This window comes from Panthera onca, chromosome F2, assembly GCF_046562875.1.
Source record: "Panthera onca isolate mPanOnc1 chromosome F2, mPanOnc1 haplotype 2, whole genome shotgun sequence".
NCBI classification, from domain to species: Eukaryota; Metazoa; Chordata; class Mammalia; order Carnivora; family Felidae; genus Panthera; species Panthera onca.
This window is the reverse complement of record NC_138356.1, coordinates 47720596-47742711: the sequence shown is the minus strand read 5'-3', so window position 1 is coordinate 47742711 and position 22116 is coordinate 47720596. Positions and strand designations below refer to the sequence as shown.

General features: G+C 42.8%; 1 protein-coding gene, 1 long non-coding RNA gene and 1 pseudogene across 4 annotated transcripts in view; 1 reads left to right on the top strand and 2 right to left on the bottom strand.

Moving 5' to 3' along the window:
* The window catches only part of GRHL2 (grainyhead like transcription factor 2), a 171275-nt gene that overhangs the window by 26523 nt on the left and 122636 nt on the right, over nt 1–22116 (bottom strand). For both annotated transcript variants that reach the window (XM_078441880.2, XM_078441881.2), the window contains exons 9-12: nt 18405–18563; nt 10938–11025; nt 10329–10468; nt 5365–5396 (exon numbers count right to left, since the gene is read on the bottom strand). In XM_078441880.2, the coding sequence (XP_078298006.1) occupies nt 5365–5396; nt 10329–10468; nt 10938–11025; nt 18405–18563 (419 nt within the window). The remainder of the gene's footprint in view (nt 1–5364; nt 5397–10328; nt 10469–10937; nt 11026–18404; nt 18564–22116) is intronic.
* On the top strand, nt 5664–21023 carry LOC132664364 (uncharacterized). 2 transcript variants are annotated; one of them, XR_013553576.2, is made up of 4 exons: nt 5664–6735; nt 8758–8832; nt 9258–9581; nt 19244–21023. It is a non-coding gene; the product is annotated as an uncharacterized LOC132664364 (long non-coding RNA). The 2 variants fall into 2 exon arrangements; XR_009603623.3 differs by lacking the exon at nt 19244–21023 and adding an exon at nt 14810–15126.
* On the bottom strand, nt 15248–17833 carry LOC132664866 (26S proteasome regulatory subunit 4 pseudogene; annotated as a pseudogene).

Sequence of the window (22116 nt, the reverse complement as noted above, 5' to 3'; positions counted from 1 at the left end):
TGAGTTGGGAAGGGGCAGAGATAGGAGAGGCTTTACACGGTCAGCACAGAGCCCGACGCAGGGCTCGATCTCACAAACCATGAGGTCATGACCTGAGCCAAAATCAAAAGTTGGACTCTTAACCACCTGAGCCACCCAAGAGCCCCAATTGCCCTCTGCTTTTAATCACCTTTGTATTCATGTTTTTGTGGCAAAACAAAGCCTATCATACCCTACATTTCATGGTTTGCTTAGCATCCCTTATCAAAGAGAACCTTATCGAAGACAAATACTTGGAGCTCTGAGAAACTGCCCGTTTAAAAGAAGTAGTGCAGGGGTGCCTGGCTGGCTCAGTTGGTTAGGCCTCCAACTCTTGATTTTGTCTCAGCTCAAGATCCAGCCCCGCCTTGGGCTCGGAGCTGGGCTTGGAGCCTGCTTAAGATTCTCCCTCTCCCTCTGCCCCTCCCAGCTGGTGCACATGCTCATGCTCTGCCTCTCTCTCTCTCTCTCAAAAAAATTGTATTGCAGAATTCTAGAAGAATTTTATTTTGTGCTGATGAACACAGGGTGATGACTTTTCAAATTTAATATTAAATGCACTCCCTGGTGATCGGTTAATAATCTCTAATTTCCCCAAAGGCCAAAAGGTATTGAGTTTTACTCAAAGCCTTTGCTTTCAGGCTGGTAGATGACTACCAGAATTGCCTCTTTTTCTCAGCAACACTGTGACCAAGCTCATGGTTTGGTTTGGCAAGATCTAAGTACTCTCCTTCTGGCAAGAGGAATGGCAGGGCCCTCTGCTGGCGGCACTCAGCATGAAGAGTGAAGTCACTCTGGGAGCTGTCTCTCTGAGCTGGTATGGGACCAATCTACAGGGTTGCCCTGCCCAACATTTGTCTTCTGGCTTTTCCTAAGTTTCATGAGGAGATTATACAATGGGGCTTCTTCTCTTTGAGAATGAGCGAGGAGATAAGAGAAGGTTTTGGAGAGGATTGTGGTCTGAGGATCCTAAGCAGCACCAAGGCAATGAATGGAAGATTTATGGAGGAAAATCACTTTCCTCCAGACACAGGACCACCCAAACTAGCCAAGGGTTCCTGTGCCTCAAATGCAGTGCGAAAGCTACAGAACTGCTAGATTGAAGGGACCTCACGGCAGGAAGGAATAGGGGGCACTCTTGTGCGGACGACTGTGGACAAGAGAGTAAGGCAAGAAGGGTTTTCCAGGAACTAGAGAGGTCAGATGGGGATGGAGGCCGGATCCCCAAAAGTAACGGAATAGACTTTCCCACCATGCATGACATTTCATAGCAATTTACACATGATTTCAGGGGGTTTAAAGCCCTTCCCTCTTCCCCATAAGAGCCATTCATGAATCCCTGGTTAAGGGCCCATATTCCACAGGAAATTCTTCCTGTCTGGCTTGTTCTTTCCATTCTGCTTCATCTCCCTCTTTTCCATTTCCCAATTAAGTTTCATTTACTGGGGGCCTGAAAAGGAACCTTAACAATAATAATAATAGCCATGAGTTTTGTTTTTTGAAAGCACCTTCCATAGGCCGGGACATGCTTATAAGTCTATCAGTTAGGTATTATTATTTGCTACTTTTAGGTAAGTCTCCAAACAGTTGTTCTATTAAATTACAGAGCTTGTAAAAGCCTGATTCCAATCATGGCCGACAGGCTCCTGAGCAGTGGTTCCCAAACACTGCTGAGTTTTAGAATCACCTGGGGACTTTAAAAAGGTCTCCCTACTGGGATGCCTGGGTGGCTCAGCCGGTTAAGCATCTGACTCTTGATTTCAGCTCAGGTCATGATCTCACAGTTTGTGGGATCGAGCCCTGTGTCAGGCTCTGTGCTGACAACATGGATTCTGCTTGGGATTCTCTGTCTCTCAAATAAACTTACAAAAAAAAAAAAAAAAAAAAAAAAAAAAAAGTCTCTGTACCTAAGCTGCATCCCACACCAATTAAATAAAAATCCCCATAATTTTCATCTCCCAAGGTGATTCCAAAGTGCAACAAGAGGCCTGCTGCTGAGAAGTGGTACCCAAAGCCTCTGTATCTAACTTGTACCCTTGCCTATGAAACAAATCTGCACGGGGTCTGTTGCTTGCCAAACTCACACGAGAAGTCACCCCAAACCATCGTTTATCATCGGACAAGGAGGCAGGAACAGGCAGGTGTTCCTCTTTTTGTTCTGTGTAGGCCCTTGGCTGATGACTGCTTCCCATCCCACCTCATCTGCGTTTTCTCTGGTTTCCCTCTTTAATCTCATTCAGGTTTACCAGCATGTCGGGCCACAGGCTCTACTGGTGAACGAGCCTGTGTCTGACCAGCACGCTGGCCTCGGAGCTGCTGGGGGAGGGGCTCTGGTGTGCCTCCTCCCGCTGGTGGCTGCGTGAATCCTGCTCTTAATCAGATGCCTTCATACTGACTGACTGTGCCTGGCAGGGAGTGTAGAAGTGGCCAGAGACAGCCCTGACGGAGGCTATGCAAGTGCCGGGGACGGTGACAGTCCTCGGGGCTCGGTGAGCTGACCCCCTCTGCCAGGTATACGAATCCGGGCTCGTCACAACGCGGGTCCCGTACCCCAAAAGATGAGCCGAGGATGTGCCTTTGCCACGGCCAGAAAGCTATCACGGTGAGGGCCCGTCTCTATGCCTCTTTGGCAGTCACAGATCAAGAATTAAGAGGGTTGGGTGACAGGACACAATGGCTAAAAGCAGGCCACGGGGAGAGCAGCTAGGTCGGGTTCCAACCCTCTACCACTGCCCGCTGTGTGGCTTGGAACACGTTTCTCAATTCGAAAGTTCCAGTTTGCTCATTCTAAAGTGGAGGTAATTACAGCACCTTCCCCATGGGAATGCGGGGAGCGTTCAATGAGACAATGCATAGAAAGCACTTAGTACGGTGCCTAGCCAACATATCCACTGAAGGTTAATTATTACTTTTACATATAACAATAGGCAACTACCAACTCCGTATTAACGCTGAAGCTCCAAAGCCACCCGCATTGCTCAACTGAACTCTAATTGGATGTATGAGAGACATGGACTTGGGCCTCAGGCCTCACGATTACACAATAACAAAGGGTAACTCTCACTGAGAAGCCAAGCCACACTAGTTAGAAGTGGGTCAACTGGCCACCTCAATGCTGCCAACTTGCAAGGAAGGACCGTGTAGGCTGAGGTAGACTCACAGGTGAGGTCTGCGCATGAAGCAGCACTTGGGTCTCAGACACTTGTCACTTAGGAGGCTAACTTTTCCCATGAGAAGGGAAGAATGTCAGTGCTAGATGAGACCTCGAAGATCGCCTCATGCGAAATCCTCAGGCTACGGCTGAAGAAACCAAAGCCCAGAGACCAAGGAGCCAGCCCCAGGCCTCACACTGGTAAGCAACGGCCCAGGAGTAGAATGTGGGCTTCCTTAAGCTCAGAGTCACTGTTCTTTCCATGACGCCACACTGTCCCTTGTGAAATATGTGAGTAACAGATTAGAACCGATAGCGCTAATCTTTCTGTTCATTCCAGCCACGGCGAATATATTACCTATGTGCCAAGATAAAAAGAACAATCTAATTTGGTACTTAGCAAATTCAGAACTCAGAATTTAGAGGCCAGATCCTGGATGGACAAGGTCCAGCTACTAACCAGCTGGGGAATGACCGCTTTGAGATTCTTTACCCTTTAGGCCAGAGGATGGCACACGTTTTCTGTAAAGGGCCAGATTAGCAAACATCTTGGCTCTCCTACACGGGGCTCTGTTGTGTTGGAACGACTCAGCTCTGCTGGTGTAGCCACAAGGCGGCCACAGACAGGACATAAAGGAATTAACACGGCTGTGTTCCAATTAAACTCTACGGACACTTGAATCTCATAGAATTTTCACGTGTCGCACAACATCATGCTCCTTTTGGATTTTCTTTCCATTTAAAAATGTTCGGAGACAATACAAAGACAGGTGGTGGGTTGATTTGGTCCTCAGACTGCAGTCTGCCCAACTCCGCTCTAGGAAATGAACACAGCAGTATCTGCTCCACTTACTTCGCCTGGAAATGTTTTCTAAGTACATATATAAATTGCATAAGCATAGAGAAGCTCTGAAAAAAATGATCTAGAGATTCCAGTTATACATGCATAATGCAAACCAAGATTTGAGTTGTACATATGTAATGTAACATAGATACTGAAGAGGAAAATAGGGTCCGGGTCACAAGAAATCATCCCAGTATAACCTCCCACTCACGTGGTTGAGGACAGATGTTTATTTCTGAGAGCCAGTTCTAAGGAAACTATTAACAATTTCGGTGGTGTCCCCTGGAGTGGGGATGCTGAAAGGTAAAACTATGTTTGAATGAGGAGGAAAGCATGAGGCTTATCTAGAGAGAACTAGAGGCAATGGGTAGAAGTCAAAAGAAGGTAGACATCAGTTCAACAGACAAAACTAACTTTCTCAGTGTCCCACGGTGTCATGAGCTATCTTACATACAGTGAGAATATTCAGGTAGAAGCTGGCTGATCACCTATCAAAAATGTGGTATACTCGGGGCGCCGGGATGGCTCAGTCGGTTAAGCATCCGACTTCGGCTCAGGTCATAATCTCGCTGCTCGCGAGCTGGAGCCCTGCATCGGGCTCTGTGCTGACAGCTCAGAGCCTGGAACCTGGAGCCTGCTTTGGACACAGTCTCCTCTCTCTCTCTCCCCCTCCTCCGCTCAAGGTCTGTCTCTCTCTCAAAAATAATAAATATTAAAAAAAATTTTTTTAATGTGATATATTCTGGTACATTGCCTAGTAGAGGGTCAGCTAAATGACCTCGAAGGTTCCTTTTTGTCTCAAAAATTCTAGAGTCTATACAATGAGTAAATGCATAGAAAGAACCATGCAGAAACTTGATGTGCAAGACAGTTGGGAGCCTTAGGGACCCCATGTAAACCCTCTCTTACCTACAATCCCATGGACAGTGACTAAGTTCTCAGCCTCCCTGGCTTCATTCACACCAGCCTCACCGTTAGCACACTAGGCCCATTTCAAGAGGTACATGTGGGGACCCCAGTACTCAGCAGGGCAGGATGTCTGCCTGGCTGCCACCTCAAGCTCACCTCGATCCTGTGTTGGGGCGAAAGATTTCAGGAACTGGATTATCAGTGAAAAGGTGGAATCAAAGAGATGTGCCACTTAGAAAAATAGCTCGTTATTCAAAGGCAGATCATAGGAAGGAGAGATAAAGAAAGGCTTAGAAGGAGAGCAGCATTTCCCAGCCTTCCTCTCAGTGCCCAGGGTCAAGCCTTTCTCAGTGCTGAGCCCATGGTTATCCAGTGCTCTAAGAGCCATTTCTACTGACATGAACGGACTTTGGGGGTAAAGTGAAAGAACGGAGTGTCTTACCCTTCTCGTTCATCATCCGTGTTGTAATACACCTGTGAAACAAAACAATAGGCTTACTATAGGTCAGACACAAGAAATGGAAATCTATTACGTGATGCACAGAACTTTTCCTAGGCTTACACTGTCTCTTAAAGAAGACAAAAGACAAATCTGTTTAATGATGCTGTGTGTGTGTGTGTGTGTGTGTGTGTGTGTGTGTGTGTCCCCAAGGAAATACAGACTTAACCTCATATTCTCCCTAGGATTAATTCTTAGATTTTAAGGAAGTAAAATTAGAAATCTGATTATTATTATTAGCTCAAGTCATTCTGATCAGATTACCTACAGCTCTAAGCCAAATCTGGCTTTTGACATTAAAGAAATATTTTAGCAGGACCTAATATTTTAGCAGGATCTCTGGAGCAAGGCCTGTGAGTAACCGATCCCAGAGGGTCCAGAGGTGAGCTGCCTACGGCTACTGCGCTCTGGCAAAGAGAGGGGAGCAAGAGAGTCCCACGCCGCGCAGCCATAACATCAGCCGGGCCTCTTCTGGCTCCCCGAAAAGGCCTGGGTTATTCTGGCGTCCCGCAACCACAGCCATTTAGCGGTCAACCGTCTTCAGGCTGGGGAAAGATCATGTGCCTCTAGGAGGTGCTCCTGGCCAGAAGACCTCTGGGAACAGGTTTCTTTAGGTGGTCAGCATGGTGGCAGGCAGTATCAGATTTAAAGAACTTAAGAAGCATCCATATTCTTTTATGAAACTACAGAAATCCAGAGGGGATGTGGGATGTATCTCTCGGCCCAATTATTTATAAAAATTAATTGCAGGCCTTTCTTGAGCTTTCTTTGTGTGCTTCAGGACCATTTGTGACTGGGTGAAGAACAATACCCTCAGTTAGTATCAGACGTTTACATGTTTAACTTCAAAAGTCACTTCCGGTTCTAATGCGGTTGGTCACCGCCCCTCCCCCAGCTGCCTGGGAGAAAAGCAGCTTCGCCTACACTTCGCCTAGACTGCCGCCTTCCCTACAAACTTTCTCAAAGGCTCTTGGCAGTTCCTGGGATGCTGCCACGCCCAGATTTCCTACACGACAAGGCTGGTTACCTGCAACTCTTTGGGCACGAGTCATTCTACTCATTACTTAGATTTCCACAAGGAACTTTTTCCTCTTAATTTTTTTTTTTTTTTGAATTTTTTTAAAGTAAGCTCCACGCCCACCACAGAGCCTGACACGGGGCTCAAACTCACAACCGTGAGATCAAGACCAGAGCTGAGATCAAGAGTCATACGCTTAACCGCTGAGCCACTGAGTCGCCCAGGTGCCCCTCCTCTTAAAAATTTTTATGTCTATTGTTGTATATTTTGTTTCTTCTTAACAGAAACCAGCAAAGGTAAGATGTTTTCTTCCTCCCTCCCCCAAGTTTCAGTGTGGCTCTGGAGGATCTGTCACGGTGATGTTCTAGAAATGAGACTGTCTATTTGGGTGTATATAGAGCGACCCACGTAAGTGAGGGAGCCTGGGCCATGGCACTGGCCACACAATTGGACTTTTGGGAAAAAGTTCCCGATGCTGGGCTGGTTTTTTTTTTTTTTTTTTTGCTAGTTTCTTTAAATGTGCCTTGTCTGTCTATATGACAGGGTCATGGACAGCTCTCTGAAAAGTTGATTGGTGACCCCAAAATGAAGCAGCCTTCTCTTAAGTGCTGCCCTCCTAGATAGCCTCTGTGACACTGTCCCTATCACTGTCCTTGAATTGTCACTTCTTCTCTCACGCAATGACCTTGCTGTTTCTTCCTTGTTGGCTGTAGGGCTTATCGCATGGCTTTAATTTTTAGACAGTGTTTCTCAAACTTTAGAGTGCATAAAAAGAATCTGGAACCTTTGTCATAAAGGCAAATTCCCGGAACCCTCTTCAGAGATTTTAATGCAAAAGACTTGGACTAGGGGCGCCTGGGTGGCTCGGTCGGTTAAGTGTCCGACTCTTGATTTCCACTCAGGTCATGACCTCACAGTTCGTGGGTTCAAGCCCCACATCAGGCTCTGTGCTGACAGCATGGAGCCTACTTGGAATTCTCTCTCTCTCTGCCTCTCCCCCATGCTACCTTTCACTCTCTCTCTAATATAAATAAATAAACATTAAAAAAAAAAAAAGAAGACATGGGATGGAATTTGGGAACCTGAATTCATATCAAGCACTCTTGTGGTCTGGAGGAAGGCTGTTTACAAATGACAACTGGGAAGACTGTTCTTGAGGGTACGGAGGAGGAGTGCAGTGATCCTTGAGTTCAGGTGCCTTGAGGAAGGCTGATGCCTGCAAAGTGTGCGTTATCTGGAAAGACGATGCCTCTGTGTCTCACAATTTCTCCCAAACTCCCCTTATCACTTGTTTCTAAAGCCATTCCAGAGAAAAGCCACAGTGACCATTTGGTATTTAATGTGAGGCGAGGGAGACTGAAGATCTCCATAGTGCCTGCACACTGGGTTCATTCCCTCATACTTTTTGATAATTGTCTGATGAAGATTCCAATCCGCATGTGCATCGATGAGGTAATGGAGGAGGAGGAGGGGACACGTAGGCTGACAGTGAACATACCCACTCCCCAGGCCGTGTCCTCGGGTGACTAGGAATTGCTATGCCATAGCTGATGAGCCCGCAACATGGCTGGGGGGTCTCTCACCGACCCTGAGAGCTGGAGGGCTGCCCACTTTCCAGCTGCACAGGGCTTTGACGTGGCTGATTTTGACAAGGCTTGTGTCTGCAGTGATTCCTGAGCGGCACACCATCACCTGCCTTCCTCCCCTACCCAAGTCCCCATTTATGGTGAAACCGGTCCATATTTTAACTGGCCACTGCTAGATCCTGTTTTGCAGGGCAAAGCCGGTCTCCACCCCCACCACGCCAACTTCTCAGGCCTTGGCACTGCCGGCTTCCCTCCTACCTCTGGATGCATCTTCCTGCTTTCTAGCTGTTCCAAGGCAAGGCAGCTTTTAAGCCCTAGGCAGCCACCGTAGGCACTCTTGTCCTTGGGCCAAGTAAGTTGATCAACCATGGAATATTCGCGCATTGTCCCAGAGCACAGCTGACTGTGTTCCTTTGTTGCCCAAAGCTCAGGCAGGCTCCCTCACTGACCCCTTTAACTCTGACTTCGAGGCCACAGGGGAAACCTGAGGGCTCTGCAAAAGTGGCCCCAGATTGTAGAACTTAACTTCGCCAATAACTTGGGGGTGCTGAGCTGCTTCGCATCTGCTACAACCAACAAATTTTAGAGGCGACATTTCCCTTCTGATTTGGTCACAGGCTAGGAACCTAGCTCAGACACGGAGGCCCAAGTGCAGCCAGAGGGCTGACAGCCGTGAGCAGCCAGATTCGGTCTTTTCCCCTGAAGATTCATTTATACCTTTGTCTATTTCAGAGACGTGTTCCCAAGAGAACAGGTCACGCTGTCAGCTTTGACACAGAGCCGAAGCCAGAATCATGACAGTAAACAGTAAGAACAATTTAACTCAATTATCCCTTCTTCTGGAAAGTGTGCATACCCAGCTTCATAAAGTCCCATGGGGCGAAGACCGTAAATATACAAATCACCGTTGTTCTTGGGAAGTAAACAAATGAATGAAATGAGGTGCTGGCGCTCATAGCTTGATAAACCTTAACATTCTTCCTTCCCCTTTGTGTCCTTGTTCTTATCAAACAAGTCAGACAAGAATGTTAAATTAGTTTTTAGTGGAATGTACTCTAAGAAAAAAACTATGAAGTGTTTTGTTACCATGCTATGTCATGACCAGCAACAAAGAACCCCGGCTGTATAACTGCTTTGTCTCATACCTATAATGAAACAACATGTGTGTTGGGGGTTGGGAGACAATAGATTCTTAAGGAGAAAGTTGAGCTAATAATGATTTCTCCTTGTAGGTGAATTCCACCGAGTGTCTGAACACTCAGAACGGAAGAAAAACTTGAGTGTGTCAGTATGGCCCTATTTCTCAAAACAAACCTTTCGTCAGAGGATTTTGAGTTTGAAAGAAAACTAACCCACACAAGATTCACTAAGAGCTATTTGATTTGGTAAAAGACAAACCTGCAGAATGCTAGGGAAGTCCTTTTTTTTTTTTCCACCCAATTTTAATTTACCACATAAAATAAGTAATCCTAAAAATATTAAAGAAAGAAAAAAATCATCCATCACTTAACCCGCCTCATCAAGGGTTGCAATTTTCTTGTTACCTTCAAGATCAGGTACATACCTAGGATCACAGTATAGACACAAATGGGTATTCTAATTTTTTCTCGCACTGAATAGTATCATAACTAGTTCTTCTGTTGCCACATAATTTCTGTAATTATAATTTTAGTGGCCACATAATATTTCATCAACTTGAGCTACCATAATGAGTTAATTATTGGGTGTTTATGCTATTTTAATTCTAGTTCTTTAATTTCACTTGTAGATATAAGGAGAAAACGGAAATTACTTTTAAAAAGGCATGTCTACAATCTCATTTTTTCTTTTGGTGTGAAATTATCTACCTATTCAATGGGAACTGTTCATTTACTAAGGGAAAAATTGTTGATATAGTTTTATTTAATCGATAAAGTTTTCCTCTTGGGCAACCTTCTGAAGTTATAGGTGCAATTTAATTTCCCACCATGAGGTGGAGCTCTGTTGCATCAGGCTAAACTCACAAGACCACAGGGACAGCACACAACTTTTTCTCAGATTATCAGTGTCCTTACTTTCTTCCTCTTTCACTGCTTTGTCAACACTTCACTAATATCAGCTCATTCCCTTCTTCCCCTCAGCTTCCTCTCCTGAGACATTCCTTTCCATAAAAATCCATTTTCTTACAAAATGACTGACTTTTCATGGGAGGCATGGAGTGCAGGGGTTATTTTCAAGGTCAACACTGCCTGATGTGATTCTGCCTCAAGGCTCCACCGGCCCCGCGGATGGATGGCGGGTGGATATTAGCAGATAGGTCCTACCTGTCCTGTCCTCTGCAGGTTTGCAAAGTGAACGTCGGGTATGAAGAGGACCGGTTGCGAGTGCAGATCAGGCATTGTTTTGAAGTAGGTGATGTCACTCTTCTTCTGTAAAGGTATTGCGGCCAACTTCCCATCAGAGGCTGGACGTGAGAGGGTTACACGTGACTAAGAACTCTTAGCTGTGAGCCCTAGTCTGAGTTCTCTGTTTTCTCGTTTGAAGCTTCCCAAAGGCCAGAGAGGTGAACACTCTTTACCATCTCCCCCTCTCCTATTGCCAAACTAACGGAAAGAGCGTGAACTTCGGGTGAGCACTCCTGAGGTGGCTCGCACCTCTCGGGCCCTCCTGTTCCTCTCTGCACCCTAGATTCCTTGTCTGGAGGAGGAGGATGTTCGTCTCCATGATATTACAAAGTCCCTCCCAACACAAACAATCTGTGATCATGTGATTCCATTTGCTTCTCCCAGAGAAAATTCACCCAGTCTTTACGGCTAGGGAAACGCAAGCCACCCCTCACATACCCACGGTTTTGCCCACCACCCCCTTCCTTCCACCTGTTCCCCTAGTGGACCTGGCCTGGCTGGAGCCCACCCCTCCTCAGCAACACTCACAGTTGTTGCACTGGGTTTGGGAGGGCTGGCCTTTCCCCTTCTTCCTGTTCTGCTTCCTCTCTTCGTCTCGGATTTTCCTTTCTGCTCCCTGACAGGGAAAAACAATGCCAGGCATGTTATCAGAGCATGCAAAAATACTGTCAGCATACAAACCTCTAGGATAAGACACAAAACGAGGATGAAGGGAGAGCAGGCAGCCCCGTTTCCGTTCCTCTGGCGAGGTCAGGACTCGGTTCTGCAGGCGGAGACAGATCCTCAGTCTGTAGCACATTTTCACCTCTGAGTGATCCCACTTCTTCCAGATTGCCCCCTTTTTTGAAATCCTGTCTATCTATACAACTTCAATTTTGAATCCACACAGAACGACCCGACTCAGGTTCCTATCCCAGGGAGGGGAGTTAGGTAACTTTAGTGATTATAATAAAATGTCATTAAGATAAAGCGCTGCCCTATCAATATGGTTCCTAGGCACAGGGAGAGCATTCAAGTTGAGTGTGAATTCCCTAGAAAACCTCCCCTTTGCCCATTGTCATGGAACTTTTAAAAATCATTACAGTAATGGAAATGAGGGGAGGGCTAAGGAAACTAAGTGTAAGATCATTTTGCACATACGAGTGTGATTTTGGTTTTTGTTTTAATGTATGCAGAAGTGCTTGGGGATGGTGCTCATTCAACCAAACAGAAAAAAGTTGGTCTATTCACCTCCTTGGGGCTCCTCTGTTCCTGGTAATCTGACTTTTTCATTGGCTTCTCTTGCCAGATCCCACCCTGCTTAACCAGTTGACCATCACCTTACAGCTCTTTCCTTCTTGGCCTTCAAAGATTCCCTGATTCTGATTCTTCTTCTTCTTCTTCTTCTTCTTCTTCTTCTTCTTCTTCTTCTTCTTCTTAGTCGCTCTTCTTTGTCAGCTTTGCCAACTCATTTTCTTCTCACTCTTCCAAATACAGATGCTACAATAGTTTTCTTTTTCTTCCTCTCTCCATTCTTCATAGCACTTACTCTGTGCCAGGTGAGTTCTAAGAGCTTTACATAGATTCTGGACAGATATAATAATTTAACCAGGTATTTTTAAAATCTTTTTTATGTTTATTTATTTTTGAGAGAGAGAGAAAGAGCTCGAGGAGGGAGGGGGCAGAGAGAAAGGGAGACACAGAATCCAAAGCAGGCTCCAGGCTCCACGCTGTCAGCACAGAGCCCGATGTGGGCCTTGAACTCACGAATCGTGAGATCATGACCTGAGTCAAAGTGGGACACTTAACCGACTGTGCCACCCAGGCATCCCTTTTTTACCAGATATTTTAAATATGTTTTTATGTCAAAAAACTTCTCACTACCAAAAGGGAGTAACTGTTTTATAGTGCTTCACTTTTAAGTTTTGAATTGTCATGGATAATTATACATCATGGAAATTCACATCAAAAGGGAAATAAAATATAGAAATATATCCTTTGGAAGTTTCTTCAAGATATATTAAGTTTTTGTACAGTTTTTATATGTAGATAATGAAGTGTTAAATGTACAGACCTCACCTTGTCAAAACTGGTGTGAAACATAAGCAAAAGTCTCCCATTATTCATTTTTTGTTAGGTGCATATCAGACATTTTTCTATGTACTTGGAGTTATGTACAATATAGTAGTTAACATAAATTAAAGTGTGAAATTTTATATAAATTACAACTCACTGAAGATAGACCCTAAGGTTGGTCAGGCAGTTGTATTTCTAAATTAGTGCTTTATTTGGTACTATTACTATGAGAAAAAGGTCTGGAATTAATCTGTTTCAAGACTTATATATGTTCAATGACAATTTTTAAGAAATAGAGTCACCTGCTTATTATTTTACAGGCATTCTTTGATGTGCCAAACCAAATGGATTAACATAAAACATAAGAGTGGCTCCCCATAGAGCCCAGTCTTGCTGCCATGTCAATATAAGAAATTTCCTGCCCAGAATGCCCAGATATCGTCACGATAAAATAACAAGTCTGATGGTATCCAAACATTTCTAGTTCCCATTTCTAAAATCAACCGTTGACTTCACAATGACCCAGAAAAGCTTAGATACATTTAATTAAGATGAAGAAAGCTTCCTTGAACATGACCTTCCATGAATTCCTTTCCTTCCTTTGATTATCTGTGACCGAAGCTTCTAAGACATTCTTTCCACTCTTATCAAAGTGCAAAAAGTCTACTTCCAGAACAGTACAATTTTCTATGAAGACCAAATTTGTCATTTGAAAATAATTTCCCCTGCCTAAATGTTCACTTTGGAGTGTGAGATTTGAAAAATATGCCTGAAGATTTCCTGATTATTTTGTGATCACTGTGGCCACTTCTTGAGGGGTGATGGCTATCCTTGTTTTATTTGACACTTAAATTGTTTCCCCTGAATTTATTTTAAGAATGTGTCCTTAACAGATTGAAAGTTGGCCAAGGTACCAAGATAGTTTGCAGGGGCATCTTTAGCTTTTCATCATCTTCAACAATCGTCACTTCCAAGATCTTTCCAAACAAAAATTAATAAAGAGAAAAAAAAATCTTAAAAAAAAAAAAAAAAGAACATGGCTTCATTTCTCAAGTTTTACACAATGCATAGTTACTGTTTACAGTAATACAATTCTTGTTTTTCAGCAAAGATAATGGAAGTAATTAAATACAAAGACAGAGACATAGGTATTGATATAGGTAGATATATACACAGATCCTGAATTTCTTAATGCATAAACATATGTATTTCAAAGAAGTATCATAATATCAAAAATAGAGAAGGTCTTAATTTGTATCTCACAGGTGTGTTAATCATAAATCAAACCGGAGAACTATAAATAGTGCAGAATTACATCTGTTTAGCGTTCTCAACTGTGATTGGGAATCATATTTTAAATTTTTTTTTTTTTCAATGTTTTTTATTTATTTTTGGGACAGAGAGAGACAGAGCATGAACGGGGGAGGGGCAGAGAGAGAGGGAGACACAGAATCGGAAACAGGCTCCAGGCTCCGAGCCATCAGCCCAGAACCTGACGCGGGGCTTGAACTCACGGACCGCGAGATCGTGACCTGGCTGAAGTCGGACGCTTAACCGACTGCGCCACCCAGGCGCCCCGGGAATCATATTTTAAAATGGAATAGCTCTTAGCTCTTTTGCTTTAGAGGATAATTCAAATGAATCCTTTGCATTCGTGCACCCATTTGAAAAGTGGAAAAATTAAACTTTTTCTCTTTTCAATCTCCCAGGAGTAAGTTTTGCCTGGGTTTTGAAATTAGAGCTGCATATATGCCAAACTACAGTAGAAGATTTTATATCTAGCTTATTAGAAAAATTACCAGCAGGTAAGGTTAATACATTCTGCTTGAGATTTCTTCCTTATCCTTAACAACAGGAGAAGTAAGCTAAAAACTACCCCTGGAAACTCTTTATATCACTAGTTTCTTAGAGTCCTAGGACATGGGTGAACAACACTATTCATCCTTCATTTTTCTTTTGTTTTGAGTTTTAGTATTTATCATATCGACACTGTTGACAAAACTAATTATATGAGCATCCTTGAGGCCTCTCTTTCCCACTGTCAATTCCAGCTCTAATGTAAGGGTAACTGGACTGCCCAGTGTCTCTACTCCTTCCCTTCCTTTCTCCTTGTCCCTAATCTTACTCCTCAACTCTAAGAAGGAGATTCCCAGAGGGGGGAATTCTACAATCTCCCTTGAAATATCTGGAATACAGTGAGGGAATTCAAATTATTTAAATGGTATCCCACTTGTACTTTAAAAAAATTCCCTGTTGCACATCGTTTGGATGTGCTTTTTCCATGTTCAGTATGCTGAATTAAAGATATGTACTGATTTTTCTTTGTTCTCTTTTGTTTTTAACAGGCTACCTTGGCTCTTTGTTGAGGCTTTGAATCCTCAGTTGTCATTTTGGCTTTTTATGCATATGGTTGTTTATCAGTTCAAGGAATATGGGTCTGCAATCAGGCCGGATTTGCATCCAGCTCTCTACTTTTTCGCTGTGTGACTTAGACAAGTTACCTGTGCCGCTGACCCACTGTTTTCTCATTTATACAACTGTGTCTATTGACTTACTGGCCCTTCTACTGGGGAGGCTACCTAAATGTCCCTGAGAGTGGTATTGAAAAGTTTGATGACAAAGGTTTCCTTATAGTGACTTTTTAATTATTCTATTCTATTCTATTCTATTCTATTCTATTCTATTCTATTCTACTTATATGCCCCAAGAATATTTTTAAAGTCTAATAAATTAACAATTCGGTGTTGATTTCCTGCGTCAGTTTTCCCAAGTACGTGCTAGTAGTCTGTTTAAATATACATAGATTTATTTATACATATAGTTTATATTTTAAGTTTTCCCAATGTATCATCTTTGGCATTGATTTAGTTCAACTGTCTTTTAATTTATTTATTTGATTGTTTGTTTACTTATTTATTTATTGAGAAGGAGCCTGCTTTATTGGGGGCAGAACACTGCACGTGGCCAACACATGAAGGCAACTGGAACATGGGTCCCTCTGGGCAACTTCCCCAGCCTCATCCCTCCTCGAGCTGGGACACTCCCCACCATTTCCTTGAAGGCCAATGTGGTAGCTACAGATAGAACCCCTCAGGGGTGCCTTTTTGGTTTTTATAAAGAACATTTTCTTTAGACTTTTGAGGTCTTCGTTTGTTACTTTCATTCTATGTGCTCTCAAGGCCATCAGACCAGCTTTTGTACAGACTGCCTTGATGTCAGTCCCAGAGAGGTCATCTTTAGCCATGATTAAGTCGTCCAGAGATACATCATTGGCCGGTGTCATGCTGCTTGTGTGGATCTGAAAGATGCGCTGTTTAGTCTTTTCATCGGGCAGGGGGATCTCAATTTTCCTGTCAATGTGGCCTGGGCTGATAAGTGCTGGATCCAAAGTTTCTATTCAATTTGTGGCCATGATCACTTTCACATCACCCCTTGAATCAAATCCATCCAAATGGTCCAACAGTTCCAACGTTGTTCTTTGAATTTCTCTCTCACCACCGGAATTTGAGTCATATGTTTTTGTTCCAGTGGCATCAGTTTGGGCCCATCACCTAGGTATTTCTGAATAAGTTCAGAACCAACCACTCTTAAGAAAGTGGCTGAGGTTTGGTTTGCTACTGCTTTGGCTAATAAGGTTTTACTTGTGCCAGGTGGACCGTAGAGAATGACCCCTTTGAGGGCTTTATACCCATCTCTTCATAATATTCAGGATGAGCGAGAGGAAGCTCCACAGATTCCTTAATTTCCTGGATTTGGTTGTCCAACCCCCCCCCCCAATATCAGCATAGGTTTCCTGGGGAGCCTTTTCTACCTTCATCACTGTGACCAAGGGATCCGTGTCATCAATGAGCACCCCTATGACAGCATGCACCTTGTGGTTGAGCAAGACTGAGCAGCCTAGTTCCAGCAGATCCTCGTCTATAATGGAAAGAATGTTGACGTAGTGTTCTGAGCCCACAGATGTAGACACGATGGCATGACTGTCATCAATGATCTCTTCCAACATTCCTACCAACATTGAGGTCCCCCTCAGATCATCCACCTTTGATCTTTCCTCCTCTTGCTTTTCTTCTAAAGTCTTCATTTGTTCCTGATTTCTACTGAAGTCTTCCTCCACAAGAAGAGAGTCTTTAATTCTAACTTCGGTAATTTTAACCGGCACTGAGTGTGATGGGTCACCAGTGGCAGCTTGCTGGCAGCACCAGGTCCCTTTGTTTTCTTCTTTTTCCCCCCACTCTAGTTGGCACAGGAGGTTCGTATTTCATTTTCTGGTCCTTGTCATCCTTCTTACCACCTCCAGGGCCACGACCACCACTCTTTCACCCATCTTGCTTCTGCCGCTGAAACCCTGTTCCATTGTTTTAGTTTTCTACCTCAAAGACGCCTATTATATGTATATTGGATCTTCTTTACCACTCTCTTATATCTATTATTTTCTTTCTCATCTCTCTTTTTTTTCTTTTGATTTTTAAAATTTTGCTCTTTCCAACTTGCATATTTCTCCTAAGGCATCCCCTGGTATATTTATTCACTCTTGTTTTGCTTCTAGTGTAGTCTTTACTTCTGAAATATTTTAATTGTTTATTTCTGAATTCTATCACAACTCTTTTCAAATCACTCTATTCTCAAGACATGTCATGCCTGAGTTTTGTGTGTGATTTATGTTGGTCTTCATGACTTCTGTGTGTTTCTTAATTGCATTTAGCTCATTTTGGAACATTAAGCTATAGGTTTCACCCGTTTCATGGGTAGGTCCACAGGGAAGTCAGTGCGATCTCAGTCTCTATTTTCATGAGATACCCATTGGGATTCAACTGTTTTTCTTTCCTGATGGTCACTTTTAAGTGAAATGAATGGACCCGGATAGTTCTGCTAGCTTCATGGCTCTCATGTTCTCTCTTCAGATGTGTTCACAAAGTGATTAAAAAAAAAAAAAAAAAACAGTCTTGTATTTCCTGAGATCTTTCTACTCCATATCCTTTCTCTTCACCCTTTTTATTTGGAATTTCTCTTTACTTTATACCTTTTTTTGGGGGGGGAGGGGGGAGGAGTGGGAGGAGTCCAATTCAACTTGGATTCTACTCCTAGCAGCTTTTTCTCAGTGCAGAGTTTTGCCCTAGAAGGGAACTTAAATTTATAACTTTCTGGAGTTCATAGAGCCCCAAACACTTCAATGTTCCATCCCTTTGCACCCAACAGCAATAGCAAATTGGAGTCTACAGAATCTGTACGCTCCCACCCCAGTTTCACATACAGTCCTCAGATGGCACACTTCACTCTCTAGTGAGTACCTGGGGGCGATTTTGTAGGTTACCGGTTCTTTGGTTATCAAGTAGCCCCACTGTTTTCCCTCGTGATGCTGATACCATACGGGTCTCAAAACTGTTGTTGCTTATTCCCACTCATATTTGGGATTTGTAAGGATCTCATGTCACATAATCATAGGGTTTTAAGCTTTGCTATTCTAATTGTTGTATCTCTTATAGTGGGATTCAGAGTGACTAAAAAAACTGTACCTCCTCCTGAGTGCATGTTTACTAATAAGCTTATTTTATAGGTGCCATTTCTATTCCAAAAAGCTCTAAATGAGACCCCATTTAACACATAAAATAATACAGCTTATACTGATATGCTCTGGGACAGGCTTATACCCGGTAAAAACTATTAATCTATTATTTCAGTTATCTAAGTGAATTAAACTGATAGTACAGTGCAGTATCAATCAGCCATTAAATTAGTGGTGAAACTGACTGACTAATAAAAGAACAGAGTTGACTGATGACTCCCTAGATATCTAACAGGAATTGAAAATGACAGATTACAACTCCCAGTGTGATAAGGTAATTAATTTGACACCATCAGACAAGAGAAGGTAACAAGGGGGAAACGTCATTAAAAGTAGTATCTAATAACAAAGATACCTTTATGATCTTTACTCACTTTGTCGCAGAAGACCTTGATCTGGCAGTAAGCTCTATGAATGGGCTTATTGCTACGATTATTATAACTGTATGTATCAATCTGAATCATCAAAGGAAGTCCTTTCACCCCTTTCTGGGACGAGAAATCTGTACTCAGGCAATTCACAGTGATGAAAATCTGAGGGTGGGAGAAAGAAAGGAAAAGGTCACAAGTCACCATAAAAAGGATCTATTAAAAAATGCATAAGCCTAAGACTTGGAATCACAACACTACACAATCTTATAAGGACAAGTGAAGAACATTTGGATACGCTGAAATAAGAAAATGCTGAGCACATGAAACATTATATATATCGTAATTTATAATTTAAATATATAAAAATTGTTGCTTTCCTATTAAATCTTGAAATAGACAATTGATGCTTTCCTTTAGGCATATCAGCAAAGTTTTACCTATTTTTCAAACATGCATAAATCAGATGTGTAAACCGCTATCTCTTCAACGTATTAAAGCTGTCACTTCTAATATTACATCACTTTCTCAAATCTCTGACCTGTGGGATAAAACAAAACCAAAAACAAAAGTAGGGAACATTTCCCCTTGCACACTACTGCACTGAAATAGTTATTTGTTTATATATCTGTTTTTCCTCCTTGACTATTAATTTTGAGATTTGAGACCATTTCTTACTATTTTTGTATTAGTCGTACCTAATGTAGAGTGTGGTGGAGAATAGGCATTCAATAAACATGTGATGAATCCATCAATAAGTTTATCTGTAGAAAAACCCCTAAGTTTTATTTAAGTTTATTTAATTAAAAAAAATTTTTTTTTTAATGTTTATCTTTATTTTTCAGACAGAGAGAGACAGCATGAGCGGGGGAGAGGCAGAGAGAGAGGGAAACACAGAATCGGAAGCAGACTCCAGGCTCTAAGCTGTCAGCACAGAGCCCAATGCGGGGCTCGAACTCGTCAACCGCAAGATCATGACCTGAGCCAAAGTTGGACGCTCAACCGACTGAGCCACCCAGGCGGCCCAAGTTTATTTAATTTTTTTTAGTAATTTCTACACCCAATGTGGGGATCAAACTCATGACCCCGAGATCCAGAGTCGCAGGCCCCACAGACTGAGCCAGTCAGGCTCCCCACAAAAGCCCAAAGTTTTAGTTCTAGCTCCAACATTAACCAGCTAAGAGACCTCAGACAAGTCACTTATTGTCTTTGGTTTTCAACTTTTTTCTTAAAATTATTTTTAAAATCCTTCCCTGAAGGATGAAAATGTAAATTATTAAATATTCTGAAAACAACTGCACAGATGCATTATGTGACCCATGTTTTATTTGGTCCCACTGAAAATTGTCATTCACTCTCAAACCCTTGACCTTTTGTGTCACAGCAACATCAAAAAGAACAGTCCTGCAAAAGCAAAGAGCCGCTGGCATGAGCTGCATTTTAAAGGCCGTTCAAATCTTTGATTTTACTACCAGGATTGATCTAAATCATTTTAAGCTCTATTGCCTGTAGGTTTTTGGTAATTTATACAAGCAGATATCTCATTTTTAGTGCTATATCGATACAAAGATCATTTTTTAATTTTATTTCTGAGCCTCTTACTTGGTCATGAGAAACACAGCGATAACGCACCACATCAACAATAAGGCTAAGATGAAATGTCTTAGTGACATGCTAATTACAACAACCTTGTGCACTGTGCCACAGACCCTCACTTTTCCAGCCATCATATGAAAACAAGTGCCTAGAGATGATGTAACCATGGATATCTTCCATTCATTCATTCATTCATTCATTCTTATTATTCATCCTATAAACATCAACACAAGCCCATGTAAGTCAAACACAACATTAGACATTGAGGACCGAGAACAAAGCCAGACCCCTGCCTCATGTAGTGGACGGTCCAAGGGGAGGACAGAGGAGTAATCCAGTAATAACCAACACAGGGTGGTCAAGTACAGAGGTCATGAGAACACAGAACACGGCACTGAACCTGGAGGACATGTGTGAAACAAAGCCCTCACAGACACTGGGATGAGACTATGGACTATCATTATTTAGTAATGGTAGAGAAAAAGGACTCAAAATTCAAATGTCAAGTGATTCAGGGGAACTGAGTGATAAAGACCACTGAGAAAGACTACACCAGGCCTGTCTCTCCTCCTGAACTTTCAGGGTAAAAGTAGACAGCAAATGCGGTCTGCTGCTCCTGGAGATGCCCTGACTGCAGAGAACATTGATGTGTGCCACAAATATTTTTAAATACCTACTATGTTCCTGAGACTGTGCTAGGGACTAGGACAGATACACCAATTGTAGTCCTGTAATCACGGAAGTCAGAGGCCAGATGGGGAGAGAGAAGCAACATGATGGAGCTCTAAAGACTACAACGTCGTCGTCAAATGCTGATCTTTAGGTCAAACCAACAAATAAAAGTATACTTTCCTGGGAACACTTGACTTCTTCTATTGTTATTGTTATTACTGACAATAGGCTTATCTTGGCCAGAATGTATAAAACACAGCTTTCTATCAGCAAATCAATGACCACTCTGGGGAACTATGCCATTGTCTGTATTTTTGACCATGGATTTCATACAGAAATCTTTCTGTAGTGACTATAACTCACGGGGGGCCTCAGTACAGACTGGTTCTTTTCTACTCCCTCATAAAACCTTCCTAGTACTACAGAATCGAAAAGAGAAAAGTGTTCTGATGTATATTTCCTAAGGTATTAGGGTTCACACTTGGGTCAGTGAATTAACCCATTCATCACACACAGTGGACCGCACTCAGACAGGCAGGATGCAATGATAATTGTGGCCTTTGTCAGCTCCAAGTCCCAACTAACAGAGCTGGGCTGATAGAATGTGTATATTTACAAGGACCGCTTGAGTAGGACAGATCCGCTGGCAATATACTACGATAAATAGACTAAATCCTCCCTGGTGGAGCTGTAGCGGTCAGCCACCCGGTAGAGAAGGTCTTTAAACGTCAAATGAGCTACAACACACGAGACTGTACCTGGACACACTTAGACTAGGTCCTTTTAATGGGAGAGATTCTTAGTAAAGGTCCAATGGGCTCTTTTTGATTCATGGCCTCCTGATCCTATACAAACTAAACGACACGAGACTCTGCCTTCTCTGCTACATTGAGCTGGCAGCTCCCAAAACTATCTTAACAGGGATTTTATAATAGAGTTGGCACCGCTCTCCTCTTGCCTGGCTGCCTGAACCCAATAGTAAAGCACAGTTTCAGTGCCCCATGGTATCAATCATAGTCTCACTGTGCTGCACTTAAAACCTAAATGGTTGAACTTTAACTGCAGTTGGGGACTGGAGGGGATGGGAAGGGATGGAAGGACATTAACTAAAACCCTGGCTTGAGAACTGATAAGCATTTATTTGTTTCATCTTGCAAACCCAAACATGTCCCAGCTCCACGCACAGCCGGCAAATGTGAAAGCCATTTTCTTGGAAGTTTATCTACAAAGTACTGTTTGCAAATGCGTGCTACAGAAACTTAGGGAAAAGGTATGCTTTCTCCCCACCAAACGTTCATCCAAATGTCAAGCACAGAAAATTCTTTTTCACTCCAGTAGGAGCTCTGATTATGTAAAGAGCATATAAATGCCATGAACAATTGGGTATGTCACCCAATAATTATGAATATTATATACGTTCATGTAATGCTTTCAAAACCTCAGCTATTAA